Source organism: Labrus bergylta, chromosome 18, assembly GCF_963930695.1.
Source record: "Labrus bergylta chromosome 18, fLabBer1.1, whole genome shotgun sequence".
Lineage (NCBI taxonomy): Eukaryota > Metazoa > Chordata > Actinopteri > Labriformes > Labridae > Labrus > Labrus bergylta.
Window position 1 is genome coordinate 19,486,534 of NC_089212.1, and position 14,883 is coordinate 19,501,416.

The window sequence follows — 14,883 nt, forward strand, 5'->3', positions numbered from 1 at the left end:
TTGGTATTTGCAATAAATAACTTTCATTGTTGCATGGAAGCAATATCAACAACTCAGCAAAAAAACAGTGCACCCAGGAGCAAAATAACCACACATATGGAAGAAACCATTAAAAAAAATGTACATTAAAAAACAACTACATATACAGCTTTGTGCCAAAATATACAGAAGAGAAAAGGAATATCTATTTGTTGCGAGAGAAGCTGACCCCAACAGGTCCAACATCACTGACTGGACGCTTGGCCACAGCGAACACAGAGCACAGGAAGAACATGGCACACCTTCTCTGAGACAAAATAAACAGCTGACTTTAAAAGCAATAGTGGCAATATTTGATTATGCTTTTTACCCTTAATAGAATTGTATTAAAATAGTTTCTGCATGTTACTTGTAGTATTCTTACTCCTAAACCTTCTACAGTCCTATTTACGCCTAGCACAACCATGTCATAATCCTTCAAAGGAAAGGATTAACGTTTATGAATTAATGTAATTATTCTAGAGAGACTACGGTTGGTAAAAATATATTTTTTATAGCTGTTTCTCCCAGGCTTTCTTGTAATTAAAAAACAAGAATAACTGAATGTAAAGGCTAATAACTCCACCCAGCTCTGTTGTGCACACCTGTGAATGGGAGACAGCTGTAGAAAAATACTTTTCTTAGTGATCACTTCTCTGTCAATGTTGTACTTTTTCACTTTTTTTTGTCCATGCTGGACAAACAAATCTACTGAGTCAATAAAATCTAGACTAATACTTTGAATTTCTTAAAGAATACTTAGCAACTACTGTAGGTTTTAAGAAATGATCATTGCACTGTTTACTAAAGCCACTGTGAGAAAAAGAAATCTGTCTTCTTGTGGTGAACTTTAACCTTTGTAGCTTATACACAGACAACCCCCCCAAAAAAGACATTAGTTCTGTTGTGTTTAAAGTGTTCGCTTTTAAGAAACTTCGGTCACCTTTTTGTGAAAAGTAAACAAACTTAGTGGACTTTGGCTTGCAGAGGTTGTGGTAAAGAAGAGGGACAATGCATGAGGTGGATTTTACTGTAAGTGTTTGAGGGAGGATGTAAGAACAGACTGTCCCACACACTCATGTGTTTGCTACATGTTCGACTTCCTTTTCAAACGAAGCCCTGGTTCCCTTACCTGGGTGAGGAGATTATCTTAGAAATCTGGGAGTGTGTGAATATAAATCCAGCAAATAATCTTCTCGTGGCCCATTCAATGAATTCTAACCATACCTTTCAGTTTATGCCACCAGTGACAAACTATGTTTTAGAAGCTGATCTTGTTGTAGTGCACCTGGTGAATCCTCACAGTCCCCAGGTATGAGAACTAAGCCTGCGTTTGTTTTAGTTCAGTGTTGTATTTATGTCTCATTTCAATCCGTCACCACATGCAAGTACAACATTTACAGTCTGGGCCTCGTGCTTGACAGCATGCTACACATTCACCAAACGTTCACATTGAGGCGCAGGCGCAGACCACGAACCCACATACATACACCCCACACATACTGTACATGCACGCACACACACACACACACACACTTGTGTGCATACACACAGAGTAGATAATATAGAAAGTTGACTGTACAGTCCAGTGTCAGAGGCATGGACAGGCCTGAAGTATGTGTCTTGTTTTGGCTGAGCTATGAATGCAAAGCTTTTGGATTCTTTTAGCTGAGTTCAGGGGGGATTCGGGTGGGGAAGATATTTTAGCTGAAAATTATGTGGACATGGATATACTCTAGGATGATAGGGCTTGAATATTTCCGAATATGCTTTTTTAAACCCACATCATTAGATAGAAAACTGGATATTGGACAATTCTGCAGAAACCTTAATAATTTCCTACTGTACCGAGCCTTTTGTTTACGTGCGGACAGTGGTTTGGTCAGAGCCAACATGACAGACATATTTCTACATCGACATAAAAACTTTGTCTTCTATTTGACTTTGCTGAAAAAAATATGGTGAAGATTAAAGGTAACTTAAGGAAAAGATCACAGTAACAGTAAAAAAAAAAAAACTGTAGCCAGGACATTTATGCAATTTAGTGATACCACAGGAATTCTGTTTTAACATCTTCTCCAGGGTATAAGGGTATTTTTATAAGGTTGAAAAAAAAAAAAGTTGAAATTCCTGAATTGATCAAATATTAACTTTTGTATGGCTGCAGAAAGTCAAAGTTGTTGTTTTTAAAGTTGAGTATACTGGAATTGACTCCTAGACTTTAAAGCTACAGTAGGAAACATTATTTTATGACAATATTAGTTTAAAAAACACATTTTGATCATTGTATATCACAGAAAATATTAAATTGAAGTCTGATCTGCGTCTGTGAGCAAAGCCCCTTCGTATTTATGTTTTCATTTTGATTTTTTTTTTTAATCATCCTGTCTGAATCAAACAACCAAGAAGACGCATCTTCCAGCTTCTACAATTCTCAGATTTTTATCGGCAGCTCTCTCTTTCTCGCTCTCTCCTCACCTCAGCACAACGGCTATCCAACACAAACCACTTATAACCTCATAGCTTCTTTTTTTTTGTTATGTGTATTGATCGGCTTTCAGTGTTTCTGTCCTCTGAGTCAGACATAACTGTCTCATTAGAACAGACAGTTAAGGTGACAACGGGTGGCGTTGATGTTTAGTGTGTCATTATGTGGAAGGAGCTTAGTGGAGTGCTACAAGGCAGCAGAGGGAGAGGCAGAAAATTGTCTCAATCGGTATGCTTATGTTGCTGACTGAGATTTATAAAATATGTAACTTAAAAAATGTAGAATCTAAACTCACTATAGGTCACCCACTACACAACATACATTTCCATAAAAAATACTTTGATGGGCTTCCCAACTTCTGCTTAAGGTCGGCTACACCCATCCTATACTTCTTGTCACCCTATGTTAAAGGGCAAAGTACTGCTTGCACTGGAAAGCTGCAGAATCATCCAATAAGCATAAATTCCTCAGGATTCTGGGCTGATATGTTTGGGTCGTCTCACTATCCTTTGGAAGGACAATACAAAAGGGCCTATTTCTACATTTGGGATGTTTTTTTTGGGATTGTGTTTAAATGTGAGAAAAGCAGAGGTAGGGTGGGGAGGTTTAGCGTGGCATCTTTAGAGTTAGTGCATTAGACAAATAAGGCTTCCCTGGAAGGGACAGATGCAGCAACAGGGGGCAAGAGGAAAAGGTACAAAGAGGACAATCGGGGCATACAGCAGCAGCTTTTGTAGACGTGCCCCCACCCTTTACACAATGACACAACAGAATGCTATTTGGTGTATGCCAGAATCTCTTACAGTGCCTTGAGTGCATTCATTCTTCATGTGGACTCAAATCCCATCAACGTGGCAGCATTAGTTTTCTTGTCCTGCATATGGCCTCTTCAGGACCAGGATTTGATTTGATTGATTTTCACAATATCAATTCTCGGTGCAGCAGCAGTGTAGGTAACATGCAAAGAGTTAGACTCTACGACAGCTACATGCATATAAAACTCGAGAGGGAGGTTCATTCAGACTAGTTTGGGCTGGGGTTAAAGCAGAACTACAGGTAGGGGAGTAAATGCTCAGGTGATAAATCAGAAGAGCACTAGCAGACTCCCTGAGGTGATACAGGAGCTAATGGATTGTCAGGCCGTGAACAGATTGCTGTTTCAAATCCTGACTGAAACCCAATCCAAGCTCTATCACTCTGGACTCTGGAGTGGCAGCTCCCTGCTGACATGGTTTGATGAATTTCAAGAGCAGGTTAATGTGGCAGATGGAATATGGAAGAGTTCAGCTGGAAGAGTAAAGGAGAGGTGGAAGTAGAGGATGAGAAGATGTGGATAGGAGTAAAAAGAAGGGGAGAGGGGAGAGAGATGGATGAGGAAGGTGTTGATTTCAGTTCACTCAGTGAAGCAAAATTGATTTGCAACACAATCTTTCCAAGTTAGGGACTGTATGAAAATTATTATTTGGGACAAGGGGGTTGTTTTCACATTCTCAAATAATTAATTTAGCTAATTATGAATAACAATTTGGATCAGTGTTTGATGAAAAAAAATGAAATTACCTTTTGACAATGCATACAATTATTGTCGATTTCTTGTAATGGTGATTTGCCATGTTTGCATTTGGGACTCATTCTTATTTACTTTTCTCAATTAATTGGCAAAATAAGTTAACATCTGGGGTGAGAAAAATAAAAAAAACCCTCACCCACTTTTATAAAAGTCAAACTACCCTACCTGCCCATAAAATACAACAACTATTCAACCCATTTTCTGACCCCTTCCATCTGTTTTAATTTCGATACAGTCCCTTCTTTTGTTTTCATCTCTAAGAGAGAAGATACAATCCATGAAGAAAATAACATTTTGAAATCGAATGAAATGAAAACAAACTCCTTCCCAACGCTTGCAAACAAGAGCAAGAGAGCATCAACAGAGCGTAACGCACAACGAAAAGACAGAAAACAGAAAATATGACGTTCATCAAATAAAACATGCTGGTATCAATTTGGAATAAACCTCTCTGTTACACAATTTACTCCCCCTCCTCTTTGTACACCAGTGAGCTGAATTGTGTTTGTTATATTGCACCAGGAGCTGCTTTGTCGCAGGTGCATTGATTTTGAGTGTCATGCTGGGAAAAGGAGTGGGAGGAACAAAAATGAAACAAAAAGCTACACATACACAGTAAAACAAGCTGGAGAAAACAGTTTATATCTACACACACCAACATGTAAAATGTGGAGTTTGATTGCACGTACACCCTCACGCATACACAGGCAAAAATGAAAGTAGAAAACAGACACAATCAGAAACTCACATACAAATAGATGAAGGCACTATTGCAAGCAAAGTCCAAGACAGAAAACATCAACACCCTCCTCCAAATCCCGTCGCGATCCCTTGGGCTAGATGTTAGGGGTCAGGGACAAACAGAAATCCAGAGGCAGACAGACAGTGGATTTGTAGCTGATTCCCTAAATCAAGCAGAGAAAGTCAGACACGTGCGTAGGACATAACTATCATCTAACTTTCCTGTCAGTGTGTCTTAAAACGGGAAGAAAAGTGCTGAATCATCTGTCCCTCGTTCATCACCTTCTCTTCTCCTGTCTCCCGTAAATTCTTTGAAATCAACAGTAAACTGATTGCTTTTAACACAATGTGCACATTGCAGTGTAACACATTATATTTTATCTCTTGCTAGGTCTGCACTTCTTTATCTGGCCTTTCATTTTGTGTGTGTGGACTCCAGTAAGTGAATTACAAGTGACGAGTGACGGGACACTCATGGCCTTGACGTCCACTTTAGCTGTGTAAGCCGAACAGCCAAGCGTGGTAGAGTGAGGTCAACGTAAAACCATTCCACTGCCAAGAAACTATCTAGCCCAAGGGTTAGACAAATTAACGAATAAACACACACCCATGCAGGCATGCACACACACGCACACACACACACACTCACAGTCACACTACTGATCCCCTCCCTTCCCCCAGGCAGCAGACAAGGCAGTACATTCAGGTTAACACAGAGTCAGTCCCATCAGAAATCCATCGGATCCTCCTCGGCGAGGCCGTGTTTGGCAACGGTCCTGCTTCCACCTTTAGAGGGCGTCCCGTCGCTTTCGGGTTTCGCCACAGGGGGTGGTGTGAGCCCCGACCCCCCCTCTGGGGCGGCCCAGTTTTCAGTGGTAGGTGGGTAGAAATCGTCATCAAAGCCGCAGAAGCCCTCATCCACACCTTGATCGTAGCGCTGGTAGGTGGAGGCGTGCACTTCGTTCTCTCTGGCCGTGATCTCCAGTGTGCTATTCCACATGCCGTAGCCAAAGTAGATAAGCACACCTGATTGGAGATAGTGACAAATGTCAATACAAAGCTTATAATAGTGTGTCTGAGATTACATCATCATTAAAAGAGTAGTTAAACAAATGTAAAAGTCATGAAATGAGTAAAAACCTTCTATTAGCTTTATACAATTCATCCCACTCTGAGTGAGTCAGTTGGATACACCAATCCTACTCCCACAGTAAATATTACACCAGTGTTTGAGTACAAAAAACCGCTCTGTTGGAAACCAGTGTTTTTTAATTAATATGAAAATCTAGGGAGAAGTCACAGGACTATCACAGCTGTTATGGACAATATAGATACTTCTTTTACATACGTGGACTCAACATTTCCTGATATTGTAGTTGGATTTTTCTTTGTGATCTACCGTTCTTAAAATCTGAGTCAAACCTCCATGTTGGCAGGGCTAAGCATCAGGGTCGACCTAAAAAAGGTGTTAGCTTCATAAAGATATGTTAGTCTGACTGGTTTGAGTAAATCTAATCCCTCTCCCTAACAGAAATCAAACAGGCGAGAAGGTATGTCAGACAGTCAGCACTCAAGAATTGAAGGCTCATATTGAACACCCAACCAGGTTCTATCCAATTTTATCATCAGTTTCCACAGAAGCCCCACATGGATGGCTTGATGAAGGCACCTTGATCTTCTCCGTACAGGAGCCACAAAGGTAATATGTAACCAAATAGGCACCAACATTGCACCAATGTCTGTTTTATAAATGGTATTGGCATTTGTATGGCCCCAATCCCTACTCACCTAAAAGACAAGCTTAAGCCAATGGCCTGTTAAAACCCACTTTATCAGGTAAAGCCCATATAGGCTAAGCCCCACTTGAATATTTTGGCAGGGCTGAAGATAGAATAAATTAACATGTCTGGATGGTTTGAGGCTACAGAAAGATATAACTAAGGGAGGATATACGAGTGAAAAAAGCCTTTGTGTGTGGAAACACTTGGTAGATATCATTGGGTGCTGAGTCAATAAGAAATGACTAATCTCAAGATTTATGAAATGCATCCCTCTATTGTGAGAGATCTACTGCAGTGAGTCATTCTTTAAGAATAAAACAAGGTCAGTTCCCATCTGTCCAGGACAAGAAATGAGGATAGAAACTCATTTTAACAGTTTGGCAATATAAGACACAAAATTTAAACATGTAATTTATCAAGGTGGTTGCTTACCCACGAGGCACCATATTGAAAAGCGTATCCAGGTGATGGCAGACAGTTTGAGCATGAGGTAGATGTTGACCAGCATGGCTGAAGCAGGTACAAATGGGACACAGGGTGCCATGTAGGGCAGCCGCTTAGGGTTCTCTGGCTGCTGGAGGATGATGATGATAAGCAGGGCAAGGAAAATGATGAAGAAGATTAATATCAGCAAAGCCCACCAGCTTCCTTCGGCTATACTGCCCATTCCTGGAAGAAGAGTGACCAAGAAAGAAGCAATTAGATAAGAGTATACTGTTATTCGATGTCTGAATTAGTGTTCTTGTTCTCACCAAAAATGATGAAGGAGCAAAAGGCAAAGATGGAGATGAAGAGCAGCAGCACACACACTGTAACTGTTTTCCCTGTGGCTGCAGTTGGCCTGTCCATCTTTCCAGGAAGGCCCAATCGAATCCTCAAGGTGTAGTAGCGTGGTCCAATGAGTTTTTTCAACCGTCTGGTCACCCCACCCTCTGTTTCTTCTGCTTCAATACCAGTGGTCATATCCACTGTGCCATAGTTCGGATGGCTGGCAGTGTAGGCATTTTTATCTGGTTTACCTATTAGCATCTCGTTGTCACCCAGTGAAGGCAGGTTTTTGGCTCCACAGGTGTTAGTGGCCGGTCCACCATACTCGTCTACTTCACTGGTTGGGGAACAGGCATCCTTTTCGCACTCAGCCAGAACACCTTCTTTCCTCTTGTTGTTTTGCTCTTCTGAAAGGAAGTTCACAAAGCCGTGGATGTCTCCTTCCGGTTGGTAACGCAACAGCAGCACACAGAGGCTGACCTGCAAATGAACAATGAAGAAGGTGAACAATTAGCTTCTTTTAAAAATACAAAAAGGGGTTTTATGCTAATATTGACTTTCCAGCTGTAAAATTGGTTCAAATACTTTGAGGTGAACCTATCAGTTTATATTACTTTTTTTTTTTCACTCAGTGTAATGAAGTTGTGGTGCACAAGTAAGGGAGTTTCTAGTTTGGCTTCATTTCTCAGTCATGTGGATGCAGTGTTTTTCTGGGTTAAAAAGTTGTTTTGTTATTTTAACTGACCAAGTAGTGTGATAACTTCCACACGAGTTACACATTGTAGGAGTTGTAAGCAAAGATTGCAATGGAATTTAATCTTTGACAGTACTTTTCTTAAACTTAATGGAGGGACACACATTCATTGATTGATGTCCTTCAAGGCTAACAAACCAGCCAATCTTAAACTAACCATCTAGTGATGGTTAGTTCAGTGCTGTATGTAAACACCAGCTAGCAACCTATCGGCAGCTGACCTCTAGCTTCCTTCAAGCAGACGGTGGGCCCCGTTCAGTTTGTGTAGATTAAGCTACCAACATAAGTAGCCTGAAGAGTGGTCCTAATAAAAATAAGCTACCATGGAATGAGTAGAAGGTAGGAACAATAGCTTTGATGCAGCTAGCTACTCTTAGCAAGTTTGGTTGTTGCTGGAGCTTAGCGTAGGTTTAAATTTCTTCAGGGGCCTCTATGTAGGGAGGCTTAAATATATTTAAAGTAACTGGTAGCTTGGCTCATAAACCTTTACAAGTTACTTTTACACATGTTCGGCTACTTTACTTCTAGTTCAGTCACCAAGTTTATGGGGCAGGGCAATCGCTCTGATAATCAGCAACTAATTCCTGTGCTGTGCTGTGCTGCAGTATAATGTTCTGTGTATATTCTTGGTGTGGCTGACTTTGCTGAGACCTTCTATTTATGTATGTTTACAGCTATCACATAATTCTGTATAAATCATATGTTGCAGGGATTAGCTTTCCCAGCAATATCCCTCCGGCTGTGTGCAGTAATTGAAAGCTCCTTCGACGCTCAGAGTGTTTTTCACCAAATCTGACATTAGCATAACTTTTGCAAAATAAAATTAAATTCCTTGACAAACTGTAAGTCTCTCAGACTCTCAGACAAATCAGAGAGCTTAGTACAAAATGCTCATGCACAATTGCTTTCCGCCAAGAAAGATAGCATTGTGTATCCACTGGCCTGCCATGAAAGCACTGATAAAATACTCAATATAAATTGCTTAACACAGAGTGGTGAATATAATGTGAAGGCTCTATTTTGTAAGTATCAATAGGGTCTATATGGATTTTACAGCATCATTATCTACCACTCACCAGGGTATAGGCCAGAAGGGTTCCTATGGACATCATCTCTATGAGGTCTCTCAGACTGACGAGAAGGGAAAGCAGGGCAGCCAGAAAGCCGGACACCACACAGGCAACAGCAGGGGTCTCTGTGTAGGACGAAACATTGGCCAGGAACCTAAAGATACACACAAAATTGATTGGGATCAAGTTAAAAACATTATTTAAGTCATAAAACAAAAAAGGATAAATAGCTGTATGGACTTGCTTAAATAGAAGGCCGTCTCCCGCCATGGCATAGATGACCCTGGGCATGGGGAACAGGGACCCCAGGAGGGACACAGTGAGTCCAGCAATGGAGCCAACTGCCACGATATACTTTGCAAACATACAGCCATGCATGGCAAACATCTCCATGAGTGGGGCGTCAGCGTCAATCTCATTGTACGGTACCATCAGGGTCAGGATCACAGACACCTGGATTAAAGAGAGTTAAATAGACCAGTAATTAATAAGCTGCAGCATTAAAAAGTAACAAAAAAGATACAATACTATATACAACATCTGGAACATTTCACAGTGTGTATCAGTGATTACTGTAAATTGACATTACAGCAGACAGTTTGATTAATCTAGATGGTTTATTTGAATCACAAAACAGACCCTTATTTAATTTATTGTTTGATCAATCAAAAGATACAAATACATTAAACTATGTAGCTTGACTGTGGAAACAAACAAAGTAGCAAGAGTTCAAGAAACTTTTGGGTTACTTGGCAACTGTTCATTTTCAGTTTACAATTTTTACTGTTTTCTTCTATAATTTGATCATTGTACTGTTTTTTAAATCAATATGAAACTCAAGGTCGAGATGTTGTACTGAATATCAGCACTGCTGGGATTCGGTTGTAGGTATTTGTGCAGCCGTGCGCCAACGACTGAATCACAGACGTGTTGATATTCAGTACAAGATCAATCCCCGTCATCATATATTGCTGAAGTAGAAATCATCAACAAATGGGGATAAAGATGAATGCTCCCCACGACCACCTTGAAAGAGCAAATTCAACAGGAGCCAGGCCACCCATTTGGACGCACCCCTGCTTCAGCCACCCAATCCCACCCTTTAAATAGCACTGGTTTAAGCTAACACAGGCTAAATATCCTCATGAAAAGCTCCAAAACAGCTACTGAATGAAACTATTGGTGAGACTGTTTTCCCAACCTCCCAGGACAGATGCTATAATTATTCCCAAAGTGTTGAACGACATTCACACAGCCTTGCATTACAGTTAGTGCCTTCAGCGTGGTGCACACTGCATCACATAAAGGATGTTCATTAGTCATGCTTCTCTATCGCTGTGTGAGTCTGCCGGCGCGTGCATGCGTTAGCTTGTGCACAATTTTGATCCGCGTGTCTGACGTGTGAAATCATGCAGGGCCATCTGTCACAGAGGCTGGGCTGCAGAAGTGAGGGATTTGCATGCACAGATTGCAAAGTCGTAGGAATGATAAAAAAGACTAAGGAAGATAGAGAGATCACTTTCCCTACTGATCTAAAACCCTTTGACCATTCCGGGCTATAGGCGGTTTGACAGAGTGTGTGAATCAGTCAAAGGACGCGATGGCTAATCCTTAAAAGAATCTGAGTAATCTCGTTCTAAACTGCTCCCTACAGTTCCCACTTTAGCTCAATGTAAGCTAGTCTTGCATGGTCATGTGACTCCCCACTGATAACAAGGGGTTTCCCAAGAACTTCTGTCATCATAAAACTCCCCCTCACTGCGTCACTTTTTGAGTTTTTTACTCCCTTGACACATTTTTAAGGGAAACTCCTTCTCTAATGCAACTCTCCTGTTTAAACAACTCAACCAGAAAAAAGGATGTGACATGTACGGAGCTAAATTATTAAACTGAGTCCTGGATCTTTGAATCCCGCAGCCATGGGTTCCCAGATGGAAGCAGAAAAATTAATTCAAAGATGCCTCCAGAGTGAGTTGGATCAAAGAGAGTCAGAGATTAAGAGAAGCTTAGAAAGTAGTTTTTGGAGCACGGGAGACGGGTGATGTGGAGAAATAGATGTGACTGGAAGACGAAGAGAAAGACGAGTTATTCCGAGACAAGTAGTTGAGATTTAAAGTCGATGCAATCTTTGGCCCCCGGGCGATGTCGAAAAGAATTCTCCTCCCTCATAGGCCGAGGTTACATGGTACCCATAGCAACAACCATCCAAACGTGTTAAAGTAAGGCATCTGGTAGGCTGTGCAAGCTGAATACGTAAAGATCAGAGGACAGATACAGAACACACCCACACAGTCGGAGTGTGAGGGAAGCATCTTGATGTTTGATCTTTCCCTCCGTCTGTCACACACTCTAAAAGTTTGAGGGAACACTTTCAGGGTCCCTTCACGACAGAATTCAAAGGTTTTTTTTAGTTGTGCTAAAAGTGAAGTCATTATATCCCTTCATTGCCAAAAATCGAAGGTTTTTATTTTTTCTTGTTTGTGTGAGTGGTATGTCAGTGGTGTGGTGGGTCACTTACAGAGACGTAGGCAGTGAGGCAGGTGATGAGCGAGGCAGTGATGGCATAGGGGATGGAGGTGTTGGGACTCTTGGCCTCTTCTCCAGTTGTAGCAATGATGTCAAATCCAATGAAGGCATAGAAGCAGGTGGCTGCTCCCTGCATCACCTGGAAGAAAATAAAGGAAAGACAAAGAAAATTGAGTTTGGCCTAAACTATGTCAGCATCTCCACCTTCCTGTTTAATTGATTCCTTGTGCATTCGCATTGGGTGTTTATTTCCAAGCATGTACGTACCCCTCCCCAGCCAAATGGCAGGAATCTGCCCTCGTCCCAGTTCTCCCCGTTGACGAAGAACAGCCCGGCGATCATCATGAACACCCACACGACGAGGTTGATGACGTTCAGCACGTTGTTAAAGCCCACTGAGTTCTTCACTCCTAGTGCCACTATCACCGTCACCAGCAGCGCTATCAGTAGAGCCAGCAGGTCGGGATACGACTGCTCCCCTTTACCTGAAGGATACGAGTAAGATTAGAACACACCTAATTCACAGACAAACAGCCATGCAAGCATTTTTGTGGTGTGTGTGTGTGATGAAGATTTGCCTGCAAAAACGAAGCTAATAGATATATGTGCAAGGCCCGAGGTGTATGGTGACAACTTGAAATGCCTGGTTTTGTTCGAGCTATACTTTCAAATGCACACATTCTCAGTTTGAAATTATGCAAATCAAAGAAAAGAAGAAAATCACTTGAGAAGGAGTGACCAGTTTATCTTGCCTGATTTATGAACAATTGACAGATTTGAGGGAGAACTATGCAGGGTTTAAACCTCATTAGTATACAAGATATCTGAATAGTTTGAAAAAAGTCTGCTGTTGCTGCTCAGGTTGTCTCTGGGGACACTAGCACCATTATTTGTCTTAATTGGTGGCGCAGACGGTTTGCTGACTTAAAGGTTAGAATATTTTTTACTGAGCCAAAATGTACCCTCCAAAGAATACAGTACAGAGCGATGCAGAGGCTGCTGCTCATTTTTGATGCATACAAGTGTTGCGCAGAGCTCTGTGAGCAGGAGCAATTTGCTTTCTTGGTGAGTATGGCACACACTGCAGAATTTGTTATTTCACTCTGCTACATTAACGATGAATACTGATTGTACATGCTCACAAAAGATGGGGGAAAATCCCTTTAAAGTTGTTTTCTGTTTATGACCTTTGAAAGCTCTTCATTTAAGGAGTCAGATCACACCTCGTATTTAAAGCTGGTCATCTTTATCAAACTGGTGTATTTTCTCAAATCATCATGAGACACTTTCTGGACAAGAATGTTCTCACTTTGTTTCAGCATTGCTTCTACTATTCAGTCTACCTCAGCAAACAGGTGAGCACATATTTAGAGCTAAAGTCCCATTATTCCAGTACTGTACAGAAACAGCAGTGTGTGTTTCTTTCTCCAGCAGGAAAAAGGAAACATGACGTTTCCGTTATGTTGTGGAACATCTGGCCGGGCAGCTTATCATGTGACCGCTGCCACCCTGTCTAACAGGAAGAGACTGTCAGGGTGGTGTCATCCAGATAGACACAGCTGGCACTCACAGCAGATATAGTATTACAGCAGATTATCAGGAATTCCCCTCTTTTCACAGTTTATGTCCTTGGAAAATCGTGCTACATGATTTCATTTGAAATCCAAGATATCAGGGCGGCTGGAACTGTCAATACTGACATAATCTTCCAAGATAAACAGTGAAACATCTCTGAGATGCTCCCTGGAAAATATCACGGGTTAGGTGATTTCCCAGATGGTGAAATTTCCTTTCGATCAGAATTTCAAATATTTATTGTCCTTCAAGTAAGCCCACCCATGGAGCTGCTGTCATTATGTCATCTGGAAGAAAGTGATGATATTTGAAATGTGCTCCTGTTGAGAAAACAATGACTCTGCAAATTACAGAACACGGTCTCTACTCTTGCTGCTGGTTCTTGTGTGGCTAAGGTTCAAATGCTGTTTGATTCCATATGTTGGCTTATGAGGTTGTTCTGGTTATGCCGTTGTTGTTAGGGTTCTTGTGCTTTAGATATTGAATCAGCCTCTGCATTATGTGTGGGCCTTATTGGACTGTGCCAACCCAGTTGTGAAACGGACCCCACCATAAATCGAAATAGAGAAAATAGACTTTCCTTACTGATTTATTCATAAATGATATTTGAATGCAATTTAACACGATTTTCTTATTATGCTGAATTCATGTGTGAAGCCCTGACCAATCAAGTTTGGCCATTTACAGTACCCAGGCTTGTGATACTGGTGCAGCTGGCTCACACGCACGTCGTTTAACTTTGCCGAGCAGCAGGTGAGTCCATGTGGGACAGAAGGGTTCTGTTGATGGGACGGAGAGGGCTAAGGACCAGGACTCAACTTGAACCCAGTTAAAAGTCAGTCTTCTTCTAAAGGGTTTGTCTTCACACTCTTTTCATCGATCTCAGCCAGTGACTTCCACTGCTTCTAGTGAGAGTCATGTCTTAAGTATGCAGCATACATAACTATAACAGACCTGTTGAATCACTGGCAGCAGCATACTTATCATATAGACCTGAACTAAATCTAATTATAAACTCCCGAGGAAAAGATGTTGTCAATCTTAATCTTAATACTGGAGGGGAAAAAAAGAAGTCCATTGTCAGGGACACACATGCACGCCAACTAACCTAATCCGTGGAGCGTCCCGATGTGTGTAATCATGAAGTTGCTGATGCTGTGATTGGCGAGCGAGTCGGCCATACTGCTGAGAGCTGACGCCCCGGCCGCCGTGCCGATCAGATACTCCAGGATCAGGTTCCAGCCGATGAAGAACGCCACGCACTCGCCCACCGTCACGTAGCTGTACGTGTAGGCCGAACCTGTGGTCTTAGGCACCCGCACGCCAAACTCTGCATAACACACTCCTGCAGCACACAGACACACATTCATACACACTTACGCATTATAATCCAAGTGAAAGGCTGAGGTGCAGGAATTGATAGCAGCATTAAGGTAGTGAGAAGATATGCCTCGAGTGCCTTTCATATGATAGCTCTGCCTGTATAATGTCTTTGCCCTTGTTATAATTGCACAGTTATTAAAAGGCTTTTCATATCAATCCTTACAGTGGAATGATGATAAGAATGGTAACCTTTTCTCCTGTGGCCTTTT

At 41.6% G+C, this 14,883-nt stretch overlaps 1 protein-coding gene across 2 annotated transcripts in view; it reads right to left on the reverse strand.

The window, feature by feature from the left end:
• The window catches only part of slc7a14a (solute carrier family 7 member 14a), a 32,128-nt gene continuing 17,245 nt past the window's right edge, over nucleotides 1-14,883 (reverse strand). For both annotated transcript variants that reach the window (XM_020654679.2, XM_020654680.3), the window contains exons 3-10: nucleotides 14,400-14,636; nucleotides 11,984-12,201; nucleotides 11,709-11,855; nucleotides 9,435-9,643; nucleotides 9,197-9,344; nucleotides 7,351-7,846; nucleotides 7,031-7,267; nucleotides 1-5,843 (exon numbers count right to left, since the gene is read on the reverse strand). In XM_020654679.2, coding sequence (XP_020510335.1) covers nucleotides 5,545-5,843; nucleotides 7,031-7,267; nucleotides 7,351-7,846; nucleotides 9,197-9,344; nucleotides 9,435-9,643; nucleotides 11,709-11,855; nucleotides 11,984-12,201; nucleotides 14,400-14,636 — 1,991 coding nt within the window. In that variant the 3' untranslated portion in view covers nucleotides 1-5,544. The remainder of the gene's footprint in view (nucleotides 5,844-7,030; nucleotides 7,268-7,350; nucleotides 7,847-9,196; nucleotides 9,345-9,434; nucleotides 9,644-11,708; nucleotides 11,856-11,983; nucleotides 12,202-14,399; nucleotides 14,637-14,883) is intronic.